The 27,881-nt window shown below is 36.4% G+C and overlaps 1 protein-coding gene across 3 annotated transcripts in view; it reads left to right on the top strand.

Annotated features, from left to right (window-relative positions):
- FAT1 (FAT atypical cadherin 1) overlaps window positions 1–27,881 on the top strand; it is a 101,999-nt gene that overhangs the window by 17,613 nt on the left and 56,505 nt on the right. For all 3 annotated transcript variants that reach the window (XM_009706878.1, XM_009706877.1, XM_009706876.1), the window contains exon 2: window positions 11,795–12,109. In XM_009706878.1, the coding sequence (XP_009705180.1) occupies window positions 11,795–12,109 (315 nt within the window). The remainder of the gene's footprint in view (window positions 1–11,794; window positions 12,110–27,881) is intronic.

Raw genomic sequence — 27,881 nt, 5'->3', positions numbered from 1 at the left:
TTCCTGGGATACATGGAACAATTTTCCTTGTTTAAGATGGTCATTAAACTTTGAGATTTACAGACAAAAAGTAAGTGTACTTGTTGCAGAACTGTCCAGGTATTTTAGTAGTTTGCAGAGCTTTAAACAGCTAGATCCTTCTGCATCAACAAACCGGTTTCTGTACAATTAAATGTGTTGCTCTTATGCATAATTGACTTCCCATGCGTCTCATTATTTTCCTTGTAGCCTCTTCTTCTGCCTAAGGGGGACCTAGGTTAATCTGTCAACTCCAGTTAGTTTTGAAATTCCTGGGGCCATTTGCAGAGGAATTTCCTCTTCAAAGGCTCCCCATTTCCCGGTTAAATTATTAGAGTGGTAGTACAACCAGTCACATTGTCAACAATTCCTTAGTACTAGGAAACTGACAGTGAAGTTAGAGGGATTTTGCAGGGTGAAGCCAGAGTTCTAAAGAGCGTATATGTGTGTGTTTGTGGGGGTATGTAAGACATTCTTATAAACTTTAACAAAGAACATAGAAATTTATCCTTTGCCTTTCTTACGCACATGCGAGTACACATACATTCTAAAAATTTGGTTAAATACATTTCCTTCTTTGTCTTTAACCTTCATAAGTAAACAAACAGTAGACCAGTAGAACCCTTCACTTGTTTCTGAATTACCTAAGTTTCAGTAGAAACGTAGTTTCATGGTCATGAAACTGTAGTAAGAGAGGAGGATTTAAAGGTAACTGAATAGTGTAATAGTATTATCCCAAAGTATTTTTACTTAAACATGGTTACTTATTCAATTTTTATGATACTGTGTCATTGTATGTCTCGAGACATAGAAACCAGTTGTATCTACCTGAAGACAAAAATCTGTCCTGAATAAGGGGCTGGATGGCTGGAGCAATGATTTGCATCAGATCCTGCAAACTTTGCTCGTGTAACAGAGTAAGAGGAGCTGATTTTGTGGGTACTGAGAGCCCACATACTTGGCTCGGAATCTGCTGGCAGTTTGTTCTGTTTTCAGTAATATTTTATAAACCTGCTGTAATGCTGGTGCAGTAGTGTGGTCATGTTTTTTCAGCATGCTTTCTCTCAAATCATGAATGACAGCTCATGTTAACAGCAAAACTTGCTTTACTTGCTCTCTCTTCAAAGAAACGTGGATCAGTATTACAATAATTTTTCTTATTGGCATAGGAATTACATTTCATTTCCCTAATGTGTACACATCAGGGGGTTTTTATGTCTCTCCATATCGAACTGTAGCAACACAGTACTGTTCTATGTACAGCAATTATATTGCCTGTCCAAAAGCTTGACATACAAGCAGCCTAGCTGACAAAAATAAGCTGGAGCTATTAAAATAACCGTAAATGAGGCTGACAATAGGAGCTGTCTGCCATTGTCCCAAAAGATTTTCTGAGCTGGAAGTAATCAGTTGAGTTCTAAGGCAACCCCATCAGGGATCTTCTAATTGTGAAAATTCCCCCTCGCCACCCCCCTGACTTCCCGAAAGCAAATTCACAATCTTTGTGGACCTTAGCAGACTTATCACTTTTAGCCCGGACTATCTAGTACTGAATCATAATTTCTGGGTGTAATCTTTTATGTAGACAATTTTAAGAACATGTTTTCAGAATTTTTTTCTTCTGTAAATGGTCTAAACACTGTGTTTTCCATTCATCTGACTCGTTTTTGTACAAATGTGTAGAAAGCGATGTGGCAGGAACTGGAAGTGAGAATGCTACTAATGCATCTAATTATTTACAATTCTTTCTTTTGCCCAGTATTTTGTTCTACTTTACACATTTAACTAGGATGTGCAAAACCTGTTTTCTCAATGTTTTAAAATATAGTCTGTGTTTGATGCAGAGCTTTAACTATGCACATCTTTGCTTCTAGCTCTTCGTATGATCTCTAGATGCTTATTTAAGTGGTAGCAGCTCTTAACTGTTGAACATTCTGTATTTCTTCAAATCTCTCTGTATCTACCTTGTTTATAAGCTGCATGTAGCGGAGATCAATAGTGACCCTTTCCCTCCCTCTGCTTGAACACAATTCAAATTACTGCTGTCTGTTCATAGTGCAGAAGTGATGCATAAACTGTTCTGTGTTTTATGTCAAGGTCTGGATGTGACCACATGCTGGGGCTCTCTGGATGCCAAGTTTTTGCCCCCCAAAAGTGTTTTGCTATGAATGCATTGGTAATGTCTGTACATTTATACAAGTGAGTCTGCCAGGTTTGACTGGACAATGATAGTGTCTGATTGTTTCGCCACCTACTCTTTCTGTTGAAATTGTTTAATTTCAAATGCAATAGGTTATTTAATGGAATTTGGAAGGTTTTGAAGATTTGTACTCAGATTTACTTAAGGTATTGGTACAAAACTGAATTTGGCTATATATTTCATTACATCTAGACAGTTCAGTGAAGTTAAATTTGAGATATAAAACAGGTCGTCGTTTTATTACAATTGAGGTTTTACTTTGTTCAGTTAATCTCAAATCTGTTCTGATGATGATGGTTCCTATACCCTGTTAAGGGTTATGTGTGCTCTAGAGACCACATATGCTCTGCGATGATATTCTTCCCCTTCCACCTCCCAGAAACTGCAGTAACTAGTCCCTGGAAAGAGAGCAAGCAGTGGGGGACTTGACATGTTTGAAGGTCTTGAAGCTGCACAGTGAAATGGCATTTACCAGTTAAAAAACTTGTGCAAATTCACTAAGGTTCCATCAGCTTGCTGATACTGCTAGTGATAAGTTACTTGAAACTTTCTAAGCCTTGATTTGTTAGAAAATGAGCAATTTATCCTTGAAACAGCAACAAGAGGTGCTTTCCATTTAACAATACTGTCTAAGCATGATTTCTGAGCTGGTAGTACACGAGAGACAACTGGAAATGTGTACAGCTTTCTGTTTCAAAGAGCTATAAATAAAATTTCATTCCATTTTCTGGGAATCTGCCTTTATAAATGCTGACAAATGACTTGGAATTCCAATATGTTACTTTCAGCTTATTTTCAGTATTTTTTTCCTAGCTTCTTCTGAGAGAAATTTTTCTGAGTGTTCTCTGAAGCAGAAATTGCAAAGTTTAGTTTTTTCACTGCCTTTCTTCAGTACTTATAAAGAAGAAATGTAACATATATTTAAAAAATATAAGTAAGACCACTGTGTAGTAAAGAAATTAATATCTAAAGAAATAAATGTGTAAAATCTAAATATGTGACAAGCTGTAACTATTAGAAGGAACGTTTATGTTGATGACAGATGTTAAATAATATTATCTAAGGACTTTTGGGGTGCATGTGAAAATCTTAACTCTGTAACCTGCAAACGTAATTTGTTGCGGAATTTTTCAAGGGTGGTTGTGTTTCTATGGGGTGTGGTCGTGTTTGGTTTTTTTTTCTTAAACATTAAAGTACAGTTAAGCAGGACACATGTAAAAGATAAAGCCACCAAATTGTTTAAAAATAAATCAGAATGTGTTCACTTATTTTGCCTCAGTAAAGGTGAATCTTAGAAGAATCGAGTGGTCAGAAAGAAACAACGAAAGCATTTCAGACTAGATTGAATTATTAGTTATGCACATTCATATTCCTCAGACATGTTTGCAAACAAGTAATCTGAATTCTTCATGAGTTATGCAAAATGCAGTATCGATGCCTTGTTGCTAGGTTACAGTTTTTCTAGCTGTGCCTAATTAACGCAGGAGAGAGAAGAGCAGTGAACACCTCTTGTTCATGTGTGATTCAAAGGCAAGCAATAGTTGCTTAAAACTTTCTGCTCTCCTTCAGGGCTGCAACTATTCTGAAACAGCACAGTTTAGTCTGTGTGAATCTTCAGATGCAAGAAGTCTGATATGCGAGTAGCTTGTGTTGTCAGTGATAAGCTTTAAACTGCTGCGGAGTTGAAGAGCAAATCATATTTCTCTGAGTGGCTGTTGGACTTTGTTCCATAGAGGCATAAACACGTAATGCTTCCTGTTCAAAGTGCGTATGTGTTACAAGTAAGGAAGGCTAGCACTTTTCCAGCTCAGTTTATTTGTCAAAAATACTATTTCTCTTAAAAGAGAGATTGTATATTAAAAAGTTCACACTGCATGCCACAGGTCTTTAGTATTTTGTGAGTTAGAGTGCACTGCCTCTCTTGGCATTCTGCCCTGTTTATAGAGTGGACGAGCTGACATTTCACTTCTGCAAAAGGAATCTCATTCCATTCCTTCTTTAGAAGGAGGTTGTTTCAAGGAGTTCACAGGATCGAGATTTTGGTCTTTTCAACTGACATTTTAAGTGCTGAATGGTTCCTTGTCCCTGTGGCAGGACATACTTGAAATTTTCTGTGCTTAAGGATAGTTGGTTTGTACAGAACGAAGACTGGTGTGATATCCTGCTGCCTTTGTTTTGGTTTTACCAAAGCTTACCAAGTGGTTATTACTTGACTGATCAAATAATATTAAATTTTGTTGGCATTAACATTGGATGCTATTTTAGAAAAACCGTAGGCTTAAGGGTCAGTTGTACCTTACACACTGGTGCTTGGTAGAAGCCTGAATTACAGTAGCACAGCAGCCTCAAGGAAAGAAAAATTTTTTTCTTGGGAGTTCAATAGGTTACGTGTTTCAAAACCTTCACTTCATAGAACTGTTTATGGCATGTAGGGTTGTGGCTGCACTTGGCTGCTGCTTCAAGGCATTTCCCGATGTCAGACTACAGTGGTGGCCAGAAGTTATCAGGAAGAAGTTAACAGAAATACAGATAAATTGGCTAGAGGACTTTTTTCTTTCTTTTTTTCTTTTTTTTTTTTTTTTTTAAAATCACTTGAAAAGTGGAAGGATTCTGAGCCAGGACACTGATCACGATTAGTAATAGAATCACAATTTATACTGGGTACTACAGATGGGTGTAGTACTTGTAAATAGTGCACTCCAGTCTGCTGTAGTCTTTTTACCTTGTGCGGGTGGGTGCCATAACTGTTAATAAATTTGCCTTTTTTTTTTTTTTTTCCCAAGTCACCTTGCTTTATCTTACTATGTCTGGCAGGGAGCATAAAGTGGAGATAAACCCCCACAGAAGAACCATGCATAACACACAGGATAGCACTTGCCAACCGTTCTGACTGTGCCTCTAGAAGTTACTCAAGGGGAAAAGGATGATGAAAGAGTATGGATGTGTTCCTCTTTGAGGCCTCTAGGGACTGCTGAGAAGCAGCAAGCACTGCGTCTTCTCCTATGCCAGATGCTCTTTCTTTTTCTTTTTTTTTTTTTTTTTAAACCTGTCAGCTTTTCTATAGCCTCTGTATTTATACAACTCAGGAAAATGCTTATCATGTCATGGCAGGTAATAATCTAAGAAAGAGAGGTGTATTGCAGGAAAGGCAAAAATAAAACGTATAAGAAGAGATGAATGGGAACAAGAAGTCTGTCAAAGAAACCATCTGCGTTCATCTGTGTTTGATCTGGATAGTGTTGAAGAACTACACTGTCACTAACTTTAACCACAAGGCAAAGTATAGGTTAGACCAGATGCTATTTTAAATAAGATGACCTGGGCAGAAATCAAAAGTTAATTAAAGTGGAAAATGCCAGCTTCATAAAATGTTTTTTGTTTTTCTGACCTGTTCTGATTGTGCAAATGAGGAGATTTTAGTAACAACCTGAAAACTGTCTGTTCTGAGTTGCTTAACATTAGAAGCCAAAGTATGATAGTATTATATTTAGTAAGATTTTTACTTAAAAAACAAAACAACCAAACTACTAATCAACAAGGTTGATGTGATTCTTTCTTTGTTTTAAAAACAGCTAAGCAAAGTTCCAGAAAATGTGAAGCAGAAATTTGGACAGAAAAACTGTAAACTTCTAGAAATTGGGTTTATTTGGACCCTTGTCCACATAAAAAGCTAATTTCATAAGTATTAATAACTTTCTGGAAATTATGTGCAGCCTATCAGAGGTAGCAGAGATTCAAGTAGTAAACTGCAGTATGTGCTGAGCATTTGCCTCAATTTTATTTTTAGTTCTAAAGATTATGCTGGCCTTAGTGATAGTTTATGCTGCAGTGACTTAGAGTTTGTTTAGAATTGAAGACAAAGTTGCGGTCTGTGTTGGTGGGTTAGCAGACTGGTGCCACTGAGGGACAGCATGCCTTTGTTTGTAACAGGCTTAATACACTCACTTTAAAACTTTGATTTGGATTGGTTATTCATTGAAGGTCATATTTGATCAAAACCTTTGTTCGTGCAGTTCTTAAAATATTGCCTTTTTTCCCCCAGAGATGGCTTTTAAAGCACCTGAAGAAGCTTTTTTTATTTTCCCAGCTTATTAGAATTTAGATTAATTAAGTTTGTAATCAGATTTCAAGCATCATGTTCCAGGCCAGGGATTTCTCTTAGTTTGTTTCAGACGTCATTCCCAGGGCAAATTCTGCTAAACTGCATTTTCATGCTGTGTTGAGGAATGATTGCAGGTTTTGATTTCCATTACAGAATCATTAATATTGTTAATTGGAGTTCTCATGGATAAGCACACTTAAGGAGGATCATCCCTTGGAATTGGGAGTATTATAGTTTGAGCATTTGTTAATTAGTTAGAATTGGCATATGTAAGACTGTCAGATTTGAGGTGGATTTATATGTTTATTTTTGTTTTAAGAGTGACTTTGGTTGTAGTGACTTAAGTTGTGGGATTTAAATTGGAAGTAATGTTGGTTCTTGTTGAGAGTGGGATTAACGTTTAGATTTTTCCTCAGTTGCTGTATTCATAAACCAGCCTGTTCCTCCATGTTGAATTCTGCCCAAATTCTGTTCTGTAGTAGTCACTTAGGACTTTTGCCTTTTTTTTAATGACATTGATAGAAAAGCCCTGTTGCATCAAGTGGGAACAATAACTAGTCTAAAATTTCAGACGTGAAAATTGTAAAATCAGCTCTGATGTCCTCTTGCAGGTGACTGAGAAACATTTCATCAGAGCTCTTTTGTACTCCCCTCTGGTGATTAGTGGCTGAATATGAATTTCTTTTTATCCTGACCACCTGAAAGGCTTCAAGATTGCATTTCCAGCCAAGTGAAAAATGTTTTCAGAATCCTCACTTCACCATATTTTTTTGAACAATAATATTTACAAATCTTTGGGATTACCATACATGCTAAAGATCCTTCAATGGTGCTCTGTGGAAGATTTCTCTACTTGTCATACTACATAAAAAGCAAATGGTTTGTAAAAGTTAAAATTGCCAAATTACCTCAATGTAGAGAATGGATGGGAAATTTGCTGATTAAAGATTTTTCTGTAAATGGAAGAAGAGTTAGAGCAGAGATGGAGCTTTTACAGCATTGAAGATATAATAGAAGCACTTAAGCTGTACTGCCTAAATGTGCTTTGTACCACTTGAAGAAAAACGTGAAAATAACTTTCTAGGAGCCAAAATACGCTGTTGAAACTGATGATACTGATCAACATTTTACTGATGCTTAATGGATCTAGCCGATTGCGAGATTAAAACAAATTAACTCTTACTTAGATTGTTTTATTACTTCTCTTTGATATATTAGTTCCCATAATTTTTCTCTCTGCTGTCTTGAGAACCACTAGAACTAGAAACCAGTGATTTTATAAACTCTGTGAGTGCTGGCTTTCAGGCAGCATACAGTATTGTGCTGCCCTGATATGTAAAATAGGCCACTATACTCAATGTTTGCAAATGCAGAAAGTAAGTTGGCACTCCAACCAATGATACTTTAAGGACTGGTTCTGGAACTGTGATTTGGTAGGAGAACTATCATTATCTTTAGGGGGAGGAAAAAAAAAGCTGTCTTAGTTAAATTCTTCTTTGGGCTTGTGTTTTTTAGAAGGTATAGTAGACTACTGAAGTTTACATGCATTTGTATTCATTATTGTTGCCTAGAAATTAAAGATGAAGCTATTAGTGTTCTCATAGGCAAAATCAGGAAAGATTTAGTGTTAAACTTGCAGGAGCAATTTGAACTAGAGTAATGAGAAAAGGATGGTGTTTTGTAATTACTGATGTAAGGTCAGATTGTACAGTAACGTTAAAAGGGGAAAAAAAAAAAACCGAGTAGTCCATGTAGTTGCGTGCATTTAGTGTTGAGTTGTGTTTTGTGACATGAGTGCTGACACAGAACCGGAAGAAATTCAGGTTTTGGTAGTCAGACCTTCCCCCCTACCCCCAGGCATGTGCACTGGATCAGTATCTGTTCCATTTTATTGCTGGGTGGAAACAACAGGGAGAAAGCCGAGTCACATTAATAGACCAGTCGTCCCTTCCGTCGCTGTGCCTGCAGCTTTGAGTGATGAAGGAGAACTAGGTGTGGTGGCTTCTCCTCCACCCTCCTCACTGTGTGAGGGGTGAAGGGAAATTTTTGCTCCCTATCTTCCTGTCCCCTTTTGAATGGCTTTTATACTGGAGGAATGTTGTCCTGAGTCTTCCTTTTTAATATTATCAAAGTAATCCACTTCTGTGTGATGCCTGTCTCTGATAAGTTTTCCAACTTGCATACATACCTGTCCACTCCATCTATTTTAAACTGTAAGTGGGGTACATGGAGGCTTTTTTAAGTAAGCTTTATGCCTCTAGAAAATGTTCATTCAGGAATTAATCTGTTGATTAGTGTTAAACAGTTAGGTAGACATTTTTGCTTATCTGACTGGTCATAAAATCGTTTTCCTAGGTGCTTTCTATTTCAGTTTGGAATTATAATCTGCACATACAGAAAAAAATATTCACACAACAATTCAGGATCTGTTGGATTAGAAACATAAGAAAAATGGAAAAATAATTTTAGTGAATGAGATTTCATGTTACTTTGTTTAATGCATGCTTAGAGTGTGGGTGACCCTGTAGAAAATCAGAGATGACATGAAAAACAGAGCTGCCCTGTTGGGAAAACATCTGTGTTACATGGCATGTTCAGTAGTCAGATGATCAGACAGATTACAAGCCTTTCATTGAACACTTCTGCAAAAGTCAGTGTGAAATATAGAGAAATAACATCATATATGCAGATCTAATTTGAGATTAAACATAAACCAAAAAATAAAGTTGCCCGTTTGTGCTGTATTGTACTGTTAGACACTATCCCTATAATATTTTTACATATTTCTTTTTGGGATACTGTTGTCAATGGGGATTTTTGGCATGGTACTTTTTTCCCTTTTGTCCCTTGTGAAGTATGTGACTTAAGAGAACGGACACTTGAGAACTGATAGTCCACAAAAGCAAAATAGGTTCAGTATTTTTTTCTTTTTTCTTCCCCTTGAGGTAGACTTTGATAACTAAGGTGGTAGAATTTGTAAATGCCAGGTGACCAGATTGCAGGAGGAGAGGTCCATTACCACAAGAGTCTTTTTTTTATGTTTCTTTAAAATCAGGCAGGGTTGTCTCGAAATTAATCTGCCACTTCTGGTGTAGCTGCTATTAAGAAAGCAGGACAGGTGTAAAATGATAATGGTTGCTCAGTTCAGCACATAAGCCTGCCCACTGTGTTCTGCATGGGTCACAAGCAACAGAGCAGCATTGCTGGAAGCCTTGCTAAAAGGGAATTAATACAGTCTATAGTCTTGTGTTTGGTAGGACATGAAGGTTTTACGAAGTTTTCCAAGCATACGTGGAGTCTACCCAGACTTCAGATGAAGTGCTTGCATGCCACATCCAACATTTAGGTTTAGAAGTGAGGCCACAGTAATTAACAAATTTATTTACTCCCAAGCAAGTCTCCTGGCTGAAGTAGAGAGATGCAAAAAGTGTAACGTAAATGAGTTACAAAGCTAGAATCTAGGTAACTTGGTGTTCAAGGTTGGTGCCCATTTTTAAAAACAAATTTATTATGTTAACAATCAAACTATGCAGGTAACCACGGCACAAATCCAGTGATGACATAAGATTATTTTTTTAATTAAAAAACTGTCATCAAACAAAATATAAATACTACCATGAAGAGACTGGAAATGTAAAATGCCAATAGCCTTAACATTAGCATCTTGGTTTGGTGTTTGATTATGTTCCTCTGGGGGGGGGGGGGAAGCCACCAGTTTGCTTTCAAGCAAACTTTTATGGACTGCGTGTATATTTTCAAATTGCAGTGCCCCTCCTTTTTATCCCAGTTCTGAAGCCTTTGGCTCTATGTAACAGCAGTTTCCACACTGACATCTGGTGGTAGTTCTGAAATGCTGTGTTGCTTGAAATGCTATATATGGGTATTTTGCAGGTCTAAGTATTAGATGCTGTCCCCTCCAGCCCTTCTGAAGTGGTCTTACTGACATATTAAAATTTCAAATGAGCTTCATCAGACCTTTATGCAGCTTCCCACAAGGCAAAGAAAGGAATGAATAAATGTGTAATTCCTTAATATTTATCTCATTTTGGTCACCTGCTGTAATGCATTAAAAAAAAGTGTCTGGAGTGTGTGAAGGGAATGATACTTAAAGTTATTTCCTTTCCTGAAGAACTCTTGTCAAAGCACAGTGGCATAGCTTTGTCAAGGTTCTGTTTTACTGGTGGTTTATATATGTTGTGTGGAGTAAATGAGCCTGGGAGAAGAGCCACATCATGCACAGTCACATTATGTGGCTGTATCCAGAGTCCAAAACTGGCTGTCACGGTGGTACTTTGGCTCATCTCGGCTCTAGTCCCAGTTAAGCCTGGTGTGTGTCAGTGTAACAGATAACAAGAGCCATGACAAAGCCCGTCAGGATTTCCATGGAAATGGTTGCAAGGGCTTGCTCTGTCCCTCACCTTGATAGGTATCAGGTTCATTTTAAGTTCTCTTTCGAAAATATCTCAAATCGGACAACCTGTAAGAACAACTGGATCAGGAAAAGGGAAGTGCAGAGTTTTGTCGTGCCACGGCTCTGTGAATCCGTTTCATATTCATCCCCTATGATACAGGTTATACCATGTCACGTACCCTTTTGACATGTGCATATTGTGACTGTACCTGTAGAGTAAGCTGCTTGTAAAAATAGATCTGTATTTCCTTCACAGTCGATAAAATCTTGAGTCTTTTATTCTTTATTTAGTTCTGGCTCAGACAAGCTCCTATAGACTCAGCAGACAGATTTTTATTGTGAATTGTGTATCTGTTCCTTAAATGGTAATTCATTTTATGTGTGTAAAATTGAGCTAAGCGCTGCTTTCCTTTGCCGGAGTAATGGCAGCCGTTGGTTAGTCCTAATGCTACAAAAGTTAGCTTCAGGTATAACTTTTGTTTTCTTTTCTGTGAAATTTCTGTGTGAACTCAAATAAGCACATTAAGAAAACTCAGTTAACTAATTCATTTGGTTACATAGATTAAGAACATTTCACGTTTAAGTGGCTGCTCATTAATATGAATAATGGTAAACAATTCAAGAGTTTTGCATCTAAATCAGATAGATAGTTTAATATGGTATAAAATTCACTATAATCAGTGATGAGTAAAGAGGGTCATTCCAGTCCCAAAAGAGTGTGAATTGCTCACGTTTAATCTTTTAGGCAAAATAGCTTTTATGAATAGTGCTAATTGATCTGATAAATCTCAAAGGATGTTGGAAAGGAAACTAAGTAATACAATGTTTTAATATCTGTAATGCATAATTGGTGAAAACTGTTGTAGTAATTTTATTTTTTGTGGCTTCAGGTTAGCCTCAGTATGTTTGTGTATATTAACACAGATTGTAGAATCAATGTCAGTTACTTTGAACTTGTATTCATTTTTATTTACTCATTTATTTAAGCTTGTTGCTTACTGTGTTTTTACACACTTCTGCATATTTATTGAGCATTTTCTATTTATCTTTCTTCCTTAAACAGGTATTATTGAGACTGCAGATCGCCTGGATCGTGAGACTACTTCACATTACTGGTTAACCGTTTATGCAACAGACCAAGGTGTTGTACCTTTATCATCTTTCATTGAAATCTACATAGAAGTTGGGGATGTTAATGATAATGCTCCTCAGACTACAGAACCAGTTTATTACCCAGAGGTCATGGAAAACTCGCCTAAAGATGTATCCGTCATTCAGATTGAGGCATTTGATCCAGATTCTAGTTCAAGTGAAAAATTAACCTACAAGATTACAAGTGGAAATCCACAGGGATTCTTTTCAATAAACCCCAAAACTGGTAAGTCCAATACAATGTTTAATTCTACATATGAATGAGATTTATATATTTGTGTAAATGTATAAACCAGGCAAAATCATGATCTTTGGTTTAACATTGCAACCATGCTTTCACAATAGTTAAGAGTCAACCTGGTATCTTGGGCTGTGTCAATATTAGTCAGTTATACAAACAAGTAGAAAAAGATTTGAGAGTGAAGCAGTTAGTTCAAAGTACTTGACATCTACATCGTACGCTTTTGGGGAAGGTTTACTTCAGAGTAGCTCCACTCTAGACTGGTCAATGCACATTTGCTTTTGTAGTGCAGTAAATATGCAGTAAAAATACATGTTTTAGCTTAGTTTCATCCAAGCTGTTTTTAGCAGTCTCAGTCTGCCAATTTTTACGCATAGGTGTGGTGTGATTTTTTTATTTATTTTTTTTTCCCTGCATAGTATTAGCTAAGCAATGCAAGCCATTTATTAACTGGAAACTCACTTGTCCCACAGTCAAAAGGGACTATCTTTGTAAGTGACTGTTGCTGTTGTAAGAAATACAAAATCTGGAAGGTAATTTGCAGGTGTCATTGTTATGTAATGAAAAGAAAGAGTCTGAGTTCAGTGATTGTTTGGAAAGCGTCAAAAAAACCATACTGAGGTTTTAACAGGAAAGTACAAATACAAGAAACAAGTGACCTTTTAGTAACTGTGAATTACAAATACTGAAGTGTGTGTAGGGCAGAAAGACAGGAAACAAATAAAATAATCCATTTTCACTAAAGCTACACTGTGATTTTGAAAACAATGTAAAGGTTGGCTACCATCCCTTGCCTCTGAATGAATGTAGAGAAAATAGTACTTATACTGGATGTTTTTTCCACAGGTCTTTCCTAATGGTAAAGAAGAGTTTGGTTTTAATTAAATAATATTTTGCTGGCTTGGGTGCAGCTTAGCTTTTCATATGTTGCATTTAGGTACCGTTTCACAGTACAAATTACAGGACATGCTTCTGATTCACTCAGCGAGAAATTTCTTCTTAGAATCCAGAGATTTTTAGACTAGAGGTACTGTAGACGTGTAGAGAGTGACTTTAGTCTGTAACAAACGCAGTAAGTAGAAAGGAGGTATAGAAGCCTTATTCCTTTAGCTCTTGCTCATTCTTGGAGGGAATTTTAGGACATGTAAAGGAGCAAAAATTGGGTGAAAAATATGTTTTTGAAGGCTGGGTTGACACGATGGCCTTCATTCTGTTTCATAGCTGTTTAAGTTCAGGATATGAAAAACTTGCATGCTGTATCAGCTGTAATTGCTGTGTCAGCAAGACTCTGAGTGCAAACACAGGTATGTTGTTTGGGTTATTTCTGACAATAACTTCTTTGTCAGCATGTGCTGCATCTGCTTGTGAAGACATTGCCAAGAGGGATGTATGAAATAGCTATAGCAACAGAAGACCTTTAACATAGTTAAAGCCTGTATCTAAATACTATATTTACAGAAGCATTGGTTTTAGAATAAAAACAGCCTAAGAAGTAAAACAAGAAAAATTCAACCGCAAAGTCTTCTAAAGTGAATGCAGGAGCTCTGTATGTGTGTGCGCTTTATTTCTATTTGTCTTTCTCTGTTTACACATGATGCAGAAGGAAAAATTTTTGCACTCTTCTATCTACTTCCTTACCTCTCTGTTTTTGAAAAGTACTGTTTGCCTGCTACTTTGATATTTCTTGTAGTCTCAATCAGTGATACTGATAAAAATGGGAGTAAAATTGCCTATGAGTTGGGTGGAAAGAACTGCATGACTGCAGTGCTCAAATTGCGAGTGAACATAAACTCTACCTACGTTAATTTAGTCTTTACTATATAATTGGCCAACTATTTTTGGTTGCTGTTTCCTTATTTTTTCTGTAGCTTGTTTTCTCTTCCTCTTTCTTCTGGTCCTTTCCTATGCGTCTCTGCCTGCTATATCATTGTACAGCATTTTCCAAACTTTGTGTTGAAAAAGACACTTGCATGCCTTCCTTACCTAAGGTTTGAGATGAAGAAACATCTTTAGTCCTGTTTGATGGATAGAAGAATTAGGGCAGCAGGAGATTGTGACTTGTATTCAGACAGAGTTTGTAGTTTTCCACGTCAGTAGCTTACTGCCTATCTCATTTATGTTAGGAAGGGAGCTTGAGGGAGCTCAACAGGCTAGATGGTGAAGTGATAAGGAACACTTAGTAGAAAGCTAATAAAGATTTTCTGTCAAGAGAGTTTCTTACCTGCCTTTATTGTAGCATGCATACTGTATAAGCAAGCAGTGCGGTCCAGAGTCCTTGTCAGCTCTCCGTTTAAAGGGGGGAAGAGCACCCAAATGGAAATAAATAATTATATTTCAGAATACAAGAACTAAGAAGAAAGGAATTGCCCTCTGATTTACGTTCAACAGGAGAAATTTTTTTAAAAGTATAGTTAAAAATCACAGGAATAGGTAAATTCATTGATGTCTCTTACTGTTAAAATTGTAATGTGAGATAGACATAAGAAACATAGAGTGGAGGGGAAGAGGTGGTCAGAGGAGAAGGGAAACCTCTTTGGTTGGTTTCTGTTGTGTTCCCAGAGGGCACTCAAATTTAAGTTCAATGGGTATTAAATAGCTCATGTATATTGTCTTCTTATCATATAGGACAGTGGATTTCATGTTTTTCCTGTACGTTTTTGATTTGAAACTGTCAATTAGGATGTTAAGGAGTTGAAAAATCATTTTAAAAGACACTAGTTATTGTTGCAGTTAGAACACAGTGTATTTTATTTCCCTCAATTAATTAAAATAGGGCTCAGCTGAAGAGTACCTTTCGCTAGCATTAGCGAGATCAAATCCTGTTTTGTTTGTATATACAGGTATGTTACTCTTGTTGGACCTTGTGAGGCTGTTGTGCCGTAAGGTATTTCTCAAAGGAGGAGAAACCTTCACAGGGCCCCACGTTTTCCTTCTATCCAAAGGGGAGATAAAGCTGGAATATGAATCAAGTCTTTCACTGCATCCTGTTGTAACATTGAAAGTGACAGAGTAAGAGTTAAGTGTGTGTTACCTTTGTTACTTTGGGATCCTGTGCAGCCACAAAGGCAAATTGAGGAGCTCAGTAGCATTCAGTCTGAGTCAAGGAAAGGCTAGTGCTGGGATTCTTAAAATACATGATGAGCGTTAAAAATACATTTCAGCTGATAATATGTTAGTCTCCTCTCCAGGTCAAGGATCCATCTTTTTCTGTCTCCCTATAGAATTTAACACTATGCTGTTGTGGTCCATGGCTATGCCACACACAATAGTAATACAGATTATAAATAGCAATAACCTACGTGTAACCTATGTCAAGTAAAATACTGCTTTCTGTTCTCTGGAAGTAGCTAATTCACTTCTAGAATTTTATAGACTCTGAACTAAGATGTCTGTGTCTTTGTGCAATAATCCTCAATTTTTAAATGATGAAACTGACTGACATGGACCTGTGTAGGATATAGTTCATCTTTCACAGAAAGAAGAGATTTCTTTTCACGACAGGAACTACTGATTGACTGATCTGTTTCTCAAAAATGCTACTAGCTGAAGTAGTATCTGTGGTGTTCTTAGTGATCAGTTTCCGAATATCCGTTTCAGTAAATCTTCATTGACACTTAAAAGCATCTTTCTTATTTGGAGTAATTATAGAATAACTTAGTTAAAGAAACATTGCTAAGTTTTTTCTTTGCATACAGAAATGCTATTTCAATTTTTGGAGCAGGATATGTAACACAGTACATCACAGGACATTTTGTAATCTTTTCAGATATACCTGGCCTTTCATTAAAGCAAATGAAGTATCATTTGCTTTAGTTTTGGAGTTTCCATGTAATGAAAAAAACTACTGTACATATGAACTGGCCAGGTGGAATAAAAATAGTTATAATAATATTATCTGCAGGAAGGAATTAGGGCAAAGACTAATTGCACAACTTTCATGCTCAACCTGAACACAGCTTTAGACAAACGTGTAATGGTAACTACTTTTTATCTGCTTAACTTCTTGCAAAATAGCTTGTAATTAAATACAGAAGGAATTGACAAAGCAGTAGAGTTCCAAGGCGTTTTAATATGTTTAGGTGGAAGGAGTTGGGAGTTGGCAGAATTTGGTAGCTATTCAGAACATGCATCCTGGGACTCTATGGTTAATCTCACCACTTAACCCTAGAGCTATTGCACTGAGGATCAGAAAAGATTTGCGCTTTTAGCGACACTCACATAAAGCAAAGGATTATATAACAATAAACAAGTTCTGGGTTTTATTCTTTGGAGCTCACAATGTACAATGTTTTTTTCTCTGGTATGTGTGATAGAAAGTAGTTTAGTAATATTTCACTCTTTCTTGTGGGTGTGTTTTATTTGATTGTGAGTTATTCAGGTATTTTTCTTCTTACCTTTTGTAATTACCTTGTAACAAGGTGAAAGGCTTTGAAACTTAATTATCGAGATACTTGTAGTTGCTAGTTTCCTTATTTCGTTGGATGCATTTGGATATGTTTTGTCTGAGAAAGCAATGGGATGGAGAAAAAGAATGGATACTTTAGGGAACAAGTAATAAGCTGTTTCACTTAAGTCAGTGATTCAACTCCAGTTTCGTTGTAGGACTGAAAAGTTTTACATATCACTGATGTAAACTCCATGATTGTATTTATAAAATAGAATTGAATATTGTATTGTTTGAATTAAATTACTGAATATTTTTGTTTTCACATGAACACAATCATAGTGAGTGGGCAAATTTATGTATTTTTCCATCTTTGATTCTGTTGTATTATAATATCTTAACTTACTTTATTGCTTTTGAGGTAGAATGTTGGAAGCATGACAGTTGATAGCAGGATTGCAATAATTGTTAGGGAAAGTGAAACAGGTACTTAGTACGGCATCTACTAATAATAGCTGATAATACCATTGTATACAAGTGTACATTTATGAGCTGTTTATGAATTGTGGTTATATAATTTCTAATCTGTATTGGATTAACCATTTAGAAATGGATCTGTTAGTCCCAATTCGAGAGAGAGTTATTGTATTCATTTTATTAAGAGCTTTCAATCAAAACATGTAATTTCTTCCTATCTGAGACAGGAGAGTGGGACATGCATCAAAAACGAGCTCTTTTGTTGCCCCCAGTAAGAATTGTAACAGTAGTATGCAAACTAGATCCCTAATGTAAAATATATACTGGGAATTCCCCAGAGTGACATTGTCAATGAAATTCTCTTTCTATCCCTGTTTCCTATGTTTTGCAGTTCTCTTCTATTTTTATTCTTTAAATTGTGGGATTGCAAACTTCATGTCAAATTAGAAGAAAGGTATTCGCCTTTAACTGACCAACAATAATGGCTCAACAAGTCATATGTAAAACATGGAAATCTAAGAGCTAAGGAGGACATCCTTAATTGCTGTAGAACTAGAGCCATTAGACTGAACTTCCTTTAAACAAAAGGAGCTCGTTGAATTCCCTTAGGCTCTGGTATCAGTTTCCATATGGATGGAATAGTTTTGCCATACCACAATTTTAAAATATGGCTGCTACTCAATGATACAGGCTTTCTATAATCAATATCTCAAAGAGTGCTGAGTAAAGGTGCCTGAAAGAAGCTTATACTACCTTGCAAGTGGCAGTGTGTGCATTAGAATGGCAAAAACTGCATTTGCGTAGTGAAAGTTCTCCTTAGTATTACTCAGCAAGAAACTGGAATCCTAACCAGGTATCTACTTAGGGGGAGGGAAGACCCTTGTACTTTTTTTGGATTATTTTGGCCATGTATTCAGGCAAGAAATAATTTCTGATCTTTTTGCCAAATTGGTATTCTTATTTTCTACTCCCCCAGGACTTCTGTTACATTTATTGTACCAACTAGATTTGGCTTGTGGAAAGAGTCAGGGTTGAGTAGCAAATAACACTGTCTCCAGAAGCCACACCTGCCTTCAGAAATCTAAAGTAACAACAGCAAATGAGGCAGGGAGTTACTTGACATTGCTCCTTATAACAATTTTGAGTCAGATTTGCGGAAATGCTGATTGAAAAAGTATAGCTTTATATGCCTTTAGGTAAACTTGGTATGAAAATGATGTGTGTTTCCAAAAACTAGACTTGAGTTCATAACCTGGACAGGAGAATGACAAATTTTATTTTGAGTGTTAATTTCCCCATACTTCAGTTTTGCAGGTGTAAAATAGGAATAATTGCATGACCTAATTGCTTGGGAGTGTTGTGACGATATATTCATTCATATTTATGAAGCACTTGGGAATTATCATGAGAATGCCACAGACATTCCTTTGAGGAAATTAGTAATCCTGTGGTGTAGGAGTTAGGCCGTTTAGATAAGGCCTTTCTTACACAGGGAATTCCAGCAGAAGCATTGAATAATTACCCATTTCAGAACATACTGTATCCTGTGCTCCCAATGAGGCCTGAGTCTGTGCATCTTGATGCACACATGGAAGACAGTCAGGTTAAGATGATGTGGCAGTCTTGATTCTGGAATTTCCTAATTTGAGTGACTAAAATGAAGATAAGTGTTTGTCTAGGATTTAATATTATTTTGGCATAACTTTTGCTCTTATTTTCTTTTTTTCTATGCTCTTTTTTACAGTGTCAAGTTTTTGAAAGTAGTTATGCTAAATTGACCTGTGGAAATTTAGCATTGTGGCAGATTTTGTTTCATAAATTATAGCACACCTCAAAACATCCATTACAAAGTTAACATCAACCTTGAAATTAAATGCTGTTTTAAAGGTATTTTTATACATGCAATCCCAAAATAGAATGCTATTTTAATATAAGAAGTTCGTTCTATGAAACAGTGGGATTTAAATTTTGGTAACACTGAGTCTTCTGTGGCTCTCCCTGTCTGTTAGTCTCTAGTAATCACTAGAGCTGTGTGAAGTTATAAAATGCTAATAGATCATGGGCAAATTGTCTACCCCACATGATTTTATCATTTACACTGTTTGTAACCTTTAAAGCAATGTCTTTGTGTGTGTGTATCTATCTGTCTGATTTGGAGACTGACTGAAGTGAAATAGGAAATGGTTACAACTGCAAACAACTTCCATGGGTTTCCGATAACACTGGAGAATTACTTAGTGAGGAAATGAAGGGCCAGTGACCGCGCAGTAGTATTGGCTTCGTTTTAACAAAGGAAATCTTTGTTGTTTAACTACTTGTGGGTTTTAATCCCAGTTGACCTAATATTTTAGAACTTGAATAAAACCAGTATTGCTACATTGCACACTAATGTGATTTAAAGTTAAATAAAGACCCAAACACTGAAATTGTTCTTGTTACTTCTGTAGCTGGCAAACAATACCAGGCTCAGTTACTGTTTATTGATGTCGAAGTGTATGTGGTAGCTGCCATGTGCCCAACTGTTCACCTGTCACATGCAGAGAAAATAAAGTGTTTGGTTACACTGTCTCTAGAACAGATTAATTTTTTTCTTTGCCTTTACTGAAAATGTGGCCAGAATTAACCCAAATGTTTGTTAAACTACTGCAACCAGAGTGTTACATGAGTAGACAAAAGTTTGTGTAGACATGCATTTGGAAAGAGAGTTTAATTCTGCAAAAAACTACTTTTATTTTCCTTTTTAAATATTGTTTAAAGCACTTGCAGTGCTATTAGACTAGTTATTTTCGACATGGTCTTTTTTAGAATTGGGAAAACAAGGTCATATCTGTGAAATTTCTAATAACATCTTCACATGCACTTACTCTACAATATTTAGGGATTTAGCACTTGAAAAGATCAAAAAATTGCTATAATATAGACACCTATTTTAAAAATTATTTGCAAGCATTTATGTAGAGATCACTTTTAAATTTTAGGTGGTATTCTTGGGGCTTTTTAAAATTATTTGTTTTATTTATTCTCTTACATCTCTTTGGAAAAATAGAACTGGTAGGAGCTAGGAAGACGAATGGGAAGCACAACAGTCCTTCCCTTCTCTTTTTTCTGTCCCTGAAACTACATAAAAACTTAAGTCATACTCTACATGATCTATGTTATGAAACAGGACTTTAAAAGAAAGTGAGATTTTCTTTCAGTTTTTCAATGTTCTGATGCAGAAATGATGATGGAGACAGATTCCCTCTATATCATATGTTCTTTTGAGCTGGAATATATAAAGGGCAAAATTGTAATTCTAGCCAGGGAAGAATCATAGAATCGTTTAGGTTGGAAAGGACCTTTAAGATCATCAAGTCCAACCATAAACGTAGCATGGCCAAGTCTACCACTAAACCATGTCCCTAAGCACCACGTTTACATGCCTTTTAAATGCTTTCAGGGATGGTGACTCCACCACTTCCCTGAGCAGCCTGTTCCAATGCTTGACAACCCTTTTGGTGAAGAAATTCTTCCTAATATCCAATCTAAACCTCCCTTGGTGCAGCTTGAGGCCATTTTCTCTGGTCCTGTCACTTCTTACTTGAGAGAAGAGACTGACCCCCACCTCGCTACACCCTCCTTTCAGGTCATTGTAGAGAGCGATCAGGTCTCCCCTCAGTCTTCTCTTCTCCAGGCTGAACACCCCCAGCTCCCTCAGCCGCTCCCCATCAGACTTGTGCTCCAGACCCTTCACCAGCTTTGTTGCCCTTCTCTGGACTCGCTCCAGCACCTCAAGGTCTTTCTTGTCATGAGGGGCCCAAAACTGAACACAGCACTTGAGGTGCGGCCTCACCAGTGCCGAGTACAGGGGGACGATCACTGCCCTGGTCCTGGTGGCCACACTATTCCTGATACAAGCCAGGATGAGACAGTGATCAGATACTGTTATGAGCCACTTGCGTAGTACCACCTTCACACAGGCTCTCAAAGATACCAGCCTTTCCTTGATAGGCTTTCCAAGTAGTGTAACTTAATGGAATTTGTCTACATAACAACACTATAACATTAGTATTGTTTAATTTCCTATTAAGAAAAGATTACTCAGAATTAGTGCCCTGATTCACATCTAGTTTGGCTTGATTTTTGAGTGATGAAAATAAAAGATCAATCCCAGCAAGAATATCGTTCTATGTGAAGTAATATAATTTTTCTGTCTGAAAAATTCACAGTGGAGTTGCAGTCAATGGCTAACTAGGAGTCAGCTATAAAATTCTTCTACAGCTTTTCTGAGAGTTGAGACAAGACCTTTGGCAGCAGTTTATGTGATCATCTCTGTCATGACTGTTGCATGGAGGTCTTTATGTATGGTTCAGTTACAAAAGCAGTTCCAGTTAAATCAGTAGGTAAAAGGCTGCAGTGCATTCCAGGCTTGTTCTGGAAGTATTCTGTCTTGCAAATGTAGGAAATAACATGCAGTTAAAATAAAGGAAAAGAAAGAAAAAGGAAAAAGCAGCAGCATTGTATCACTTAGAAACTAATATTTTAGGGTTTAGATGTATAGGGAGTTATGGGGCCTCAAAAGAAATCCTGTAATGGTGTTGGAAATATCCTAATATTCTTAGTGTCATTTGAACAACTTTCTCTGTACTTTTGTAAATACCTATGTCATCCATAAACCATTCTTAGCATCAAAGGAGAGAAGATAGTATGGACAATTGTATCTAACAGAGTTGTCATACTGTTGCCTCAACTTTACTTTCATATGACAGATTTAAATGAGTAGTTGAACAAGATTCAAAGAAGGCTGTTTGTAAGCTGAAGGCTGCCTAGAACCCTGAAATATCTCAAAATGCTAATCTGTACGTTGTTTATCCATACTCATAGAACACTGGAATAAGGCCGTTCTTAACAAACAAAACAAAAAAACACCACCAAAAACCACCTCTGTTTTTATTCATAGCATTAGATCATATGATGTTTTTTCTGGCATGCTACTCTTAGTTCCTGCCTCAGTTCCTTCAAGATAAAAAATTACATCCAGTGTCAATGCTGTGATAAATGTTGAAAAAGCTTCTGCCAAATCACATTTTTAATTCATCTTTTTCAAATCTTTAAAAAACTTTCTGTATTTCAACAATAGAAATATGGTTCTGTTTGTTGGCTTTTTAAGGAGATGCATTCTTGAAGTTCTGTACATTGTCAAATTTAGAAGACTGTGTTTTCAAATTGGATGGGCAATTCTGAAGTTGACAGAGCAAGACCAACTATTTCTTGCAACTGATGAGCTTAAGGAAATCGTCACTGTTTAAATTAATTTTTAAAAAAGTAAAATAAACCATATAGACACACACACAAAAAAAATTGAGTGATGAATATTTGGAAGGTGGATTTCTCCCTTCTATAAGCCATATCTTCAAAATTTGGAGGGAACATATTTTGTCCGTATCAGTCAGCTAGTTTCACATCTGTTCTCTACAAATTAGTTAACTAAATATTCTTTTTTCACATTTTTATATTTTAAAATGTAATGTTAGTTGAATAAAACATTGTGGCTTTGTCAGGTGACTTTCTTTCATGAATTAATAGTTTTATGTGTATTAAAATAACCAGTTTTAATATTAAGCTGTATTTTGCGTGGCTGCTTACTCCCCTGTTTTCCTTTGGGTTTTTTTTGTGACATCAATTACTAGTATGGTGTTGTAATGGAATTATGAGCCACATCAAAGTACAAAATACTTCTGTTTTGTGCTGGCGGTATTTTATGACCTGTACACATTTAGGTCCAGTGGGTGGTCTCATTTATCTTTGTGTAGATGGAGGCTTACATGTGCTAAGATAACTGAGATCAGATCCCTCCCTTTACAGTTTTGTTTCCAAGGTTGTTACAATAAGAGAGACCACGTTTAAAACTAGTACTTCTGTTCAGTTTTCTGGCATCCTGTAGAGTTATTTGAAAACTGTTTTCCCAAAAGATACTCCCTTATTATAATATGCTAAATACTAAGAAACTTTAGACATTTTAATTTCTTATTTCACATAGAATTATATCACTTCATTCTATCAGAAAGTTTTAAACAGCTGTTGTCATACTTTGTAAAAAAAAAAAAAAAAAGAATTTAAGTAGTATCAGACTTTCTACTCGTCCCCCATAATACGTTTTCCTCTTTGTAGAATTTTATTAAATGCCAAAAAGAGTTCAGTAATTTCTCATGTTACTTACAGTTGTTCTCAACCAACGCTGTCATTAGTTATATTCTGCAATTGCAACCAAAACACTGTTTTGTGACTGAAACACAGTTCTAGTAAAAACAGTTGAATTGCATAAGAGCAATTTTGACCTCAAGACAATTACCAACATGGAAACCTGCTCTGATATGTCTCTTTGAAATCATGTATTCTTAACTTACTGTAATAACTTGTTAAATCTCGGGTTTAGGTTGTTTGTGTGGCGAGGTGTAGTTGCAATGCACGCAGACTTTGACTTTATGGTTGTTGGTATTTAACTGTAACTACAAATCTTCTTGTTGATGAACACTTTCAGTTAATTCAATGAAAAAAGTTCAAAATTAAATTTTTTTTAGCTACCTTGCATTTCAAAGACAATATTTACCGACTGTAAATAGATTTACCAGCAGAGTAAATTCCAAAGACTGTATACATTCTTTCTTTGTGAATTTGTCAGTCTTCTTTAATCCACCTGTGTGTTGCAACAGTTTTATGGGATATTAATTGTGAAATGGTAAAATTTCTGTGGCAGAGGAAGTCTTTTAATAAGTGGTCTTAAATGGTCATGATTTTTTAAAAACCATATTAACAACTCAGTGCAGGCTACTATAAGCTGAAAAATGCATTTACTTTGTTCGGGAGGGAGGGGAGGGGAAGCCAAGTTTGTAAAGGAGTGTGTGGTTTCTTTCTTTGTTCAAGCACTGTAAATCCAGTAAGATTATGTCAGGTTTGAAAAGGTCTCTCAAGATGATGTGAGATTTTATGGCAATAACTCAGTACTTCATTATTGAAGATGGAGTGTCTCAAAATGAGATAATAAAGGCGAGTGATGAAGATCAGGTTACTTAGTTAATTGCTGAAGGCATTTGAGCTTTGAATTGGTGTGGCTTTAGTGTACCAGATGGCGCTGAAGGCAAGAGTATTTTTGCAAGGTAAGCAAAGAGATAACAAAAATTGATAGTGTTCTTTTGATAGTAAGATCGAAGTTCATTCTGCAGGATTTTTATCATCACTTTTTTCCTTTCAATAATCATACTTAGGTTTTGTTTTTTTATTTTCCATTAAAATTATTTTGGCTGTTTTTTTTATTAGGTACTCTTTTTTGTGATTTCGTCTTATACTGGTTATGACTTACACTTCTGGTTTTTATCTTCTTATGTATGAGAGAAATTAACTACCAAGAGAATATGATTGACAATGAAACTGGACATACCCTAAATGCGTTCAAGCACTCAGAATTCAGGATCTTAGACTTAGGTTTATTTTTCTAGTGTAGCTATTTGGGAGTATGTGATTATTTATTTGCTTTAATTATTCCCCAGGTAGTTTTACTAGTAGAAGAATTACTGTAGAAGCAGTTATACCACTCTATTAGTAAATCCTGATGGAAAATAATGTACTCCGTGAATAATTGCAGTATACAAACCTATGTGGTTTACTTTTGTAGGATACATTTGAGCAGTTTTCTATAATTATACAATCACTTAACACAGATTTTTGTACTTCATTTGAAATCTAGTTGAAATTGAACCTCCACAATGCTTATTGGATTGGATGACTTAGTTGTTTATGTGAAGTGTTTTTTCCTCCTTATACCATGCATTAATAACCTTTGGTGGGTTGCTTTTCTTTGCTCCCTGCTTGCAATCAGTAAAATGGTTAATGAGTACTCTGATCAGTGAATTCCAAGTCTTTGTATCTGGATGCTGTTAAAGTAGGTCAGGGAAGTGACTCTTAACTTCAGACGTGTACCTTGCACTTACACTTTGTAGTAGTAGGATTGAGTAGTTAAGTTGCCTCGTTACTGATTAACGTGGTGACTGGCGGTATGAAATATCAGCCATAGGATTAAGTAACTTACTTTTTGACCCTATATACTAAGTTTACAGTCTGTCTTGGCAACAAGTTAAAAACCCATAAACACTGATACTACTGTACTTCAATAAATATCTAATGTGCTGACACAAGCATGCCCCTATGGACTAGGCTAGTTATCTCTTATTTGGTGCAATCCTGATATGGGTAGGACTGAGATCTCAATTATTACTTTACTTTTCATGGAGTACCATTCAAAGGGCATTTATTCAGCTGGGATAAATGTGCCAAAAATGTCTTTTTGTGGATGAAATCCAGAGCATATGCATCAGCATCCGAAACAGGAATAAGGAAGTGCCTAAATGAAAAGGTGATCTGAAGAGCAAATCGAGTGTGTAGTTCTACAAAGCATTTTAGACCTTTCAGTCTGGAGTTTACCTAGGTGCCTGTACACTGTGGTAATGTTCTGCTGGCTTTTGCCTGAACTGTTGCAAATGGGAATTGAAGGGGGGAAAGGCACCGAAGCTGTGAAAGACTGCACTAGTGGAGTGCAGTCATGCTATACTTAACAGAAAGAGAACACTGATCTGAGCACAGTGTACTGCAGTAAGCCTCCCTTTTAATTTTTCTCAAACTATCTATTTATAGAGTTATGTAACTCATTTTTGTAAAATACCCTGATCAGAAAATTCATACATGAAGTGTAAAACTACTCTCTTAGCCCCAAAATTAGATTTAAACTGCCTAGGAAAGGCAGCTAAGAAACTGCCTAGAAAGCCTGCTAAGCCACAGGCTGTGAGCTGTGCTAGGCAGAAGTGATCTTTGCTCTACCTAAACAACTGTATAGCAAAAAAAAGGTAAGATGCAAGAGACCAGAGAGAACAAGCAAGCAGTAATGTAACTCTGTAGCTAATGGGTAGAGTACTCAGCTAAGACAGTGGGAAGAGGAACCTGGGCTCTTGATTTCTCTTGAAAAGTGGTATCATTTTTACAGTCTTTATTGAAAGAACAGAAGTGATTGCTTTTAAATGTTTTATTTGAGCAGAAGAGGCATTTGCAGCCATTTAATGTGCTTGTGAATGATATTGCTAGTTTCTTTTGGGACTGTATGTTTACAGTCATATTTTCAGCACTTGAAAATTACTGGTGACAATTCTGTTGCTGGTTTTATTGAGAGCTATTAAGGTGCTCAGGACAAGGAAGAGTTTAGGAATGAAAAGCAAGTCAAATTGCTAAGGAATTATCTTTAGGACTCTGTAAACCAAAGCTGTTCAGTTCCTTTATGATGTACTTTCTCCAGAATGATAGCTGGTTAGAACTATGGTTGTGTTTGTTTTTTAACTCAGCGGCCTGCCTCCATGGTGATATATTACAGTGGCATACTATCTGGCTTATAATCATCATCTATACATGACTGGTAAGATATGGAGTTTATATTTTGTCAGCTGCAAAGCTGAAATCTGTTCTTAAATCCCTCTGCTGTTACTTTTCATTGACCTGTTTTTATTAGCCTGTTTATTTACTTTGGTTGTGAAGCCTTGTCCTGGCTTACATAGGAAACAAGATTTGACTACAGTCTTGTCAAAAAGCTTGTCTGAACATCTTTAGAAAGCAAATGTGGGCCTTTTCTGATGGTCACTGTTTGTAAAGTTAGTTAGGTGTAAATGATAGTGAAGTTGAAAGAAAGAGGGCTGAAAAGAATAGTCTCTTTCTGTGGCAGTGATGAAACAATCATGGTTTATTGTGCTTATCAATCATTTTGTCCGTATTTCAGAAAGTGTTGAGATATTGGAAGCGGTTTAAAACCACATCATAAGAGATCTTTCTGACAGTGAGACGTGACACTCACTGTATTACCAGAGATGTCTAAGACATGACTTGATCACACTAAGTACTTTCATGAGGAGGAAACGTCTGATTCCAGTGGGCTGCTTAGTCTATCAGATGAAAGATACATTCCTCTGTCTAGAAGGGAAAGCTGTCTTGAATTGGATATAATACACTGTTTCTTAAATGAGGATGATTAGTAGGAAATCCTGCCTTGAGGTGCAACAGCATCTTTATCACTTGAAGAGACATAATTGGTCTTCAACTTACCGAATGTATGCTGTAATTTGCACAGTGCTTTAGGGTTGCGTTATGCAGTAGTCAAACTAGATTATCATTACAGCCACATGTGAATTTAAAATCCATACTTCCTTCAACTCTTACGCTGATGTATATGTTAAGACCTTGTAAAGAAGATACCAAGATAATTGTTTTTAACATTCATTAGATATTTATCGTTTTTGAGGTTGAAGTGGGGGAATGAGAGCTTAAATAATAATATATTATAAGTCAACTGATCTAAAGCTTTTAACTGACTGAGTTGCAGTCATGCAGAGAAACTATTTTTGCTGACTGGTTATGGTTTGCATTCAACACCAAAAATCTCATCAACAAAGTGTGACCTCCTTTATATTTAATTCCAATGTCTTGTATCTGTTGAAGTTAGTGATAAAAAATGTTGTAACTGCTCTCCATATTTCTTTAAACCTTCAGTGCCAATGCATTCAAAGATCAGAGAAACTGTATTTCTTTTCATACACTAAAATTCAAATAGTGTTATAGTACATTAAAATCAAGCTTATTGATTCAAACTCATTGGAGTCAGCTTGGTAGACTTGGCATCTGCTTTAGTGTCTTGGATTGTGGTGGGTTAGCCCTGGCTAACAGCCAAACTCCCATCCAGCTCCAGACCCTTCATCATCTCAATCTGAATGTGCAGCTGGAAAGTCTATGTATACCTGTGAAAGCATGCGTTTGTAGGTGTGCCTGTAGTAGGGAATGTGTGATGTATATATAGAAAGACAAAAATGTTAAGCTTTCCTCCTCTCC

This window comes from Cariama cristata, unplaced genomic scaffold (genome assembly GCF_000690535.1).
Source record: "Cariama cristata isolate BGI_N322 unplaced genomic scaffold, ASM69053v1 scaffold559, whole genome shotgun sequence".
In the NCBI taxonomy this organism is placed as follows: domain Eukaryota; kingdom Metazoa; phylum Chordata; class Aves; order Cariamiformes; family Cariamidae; genus Cariama; species Cariama cristata.
This window is presented reverse-complemented; position numbering and strand designations above follow the sequence as displayed.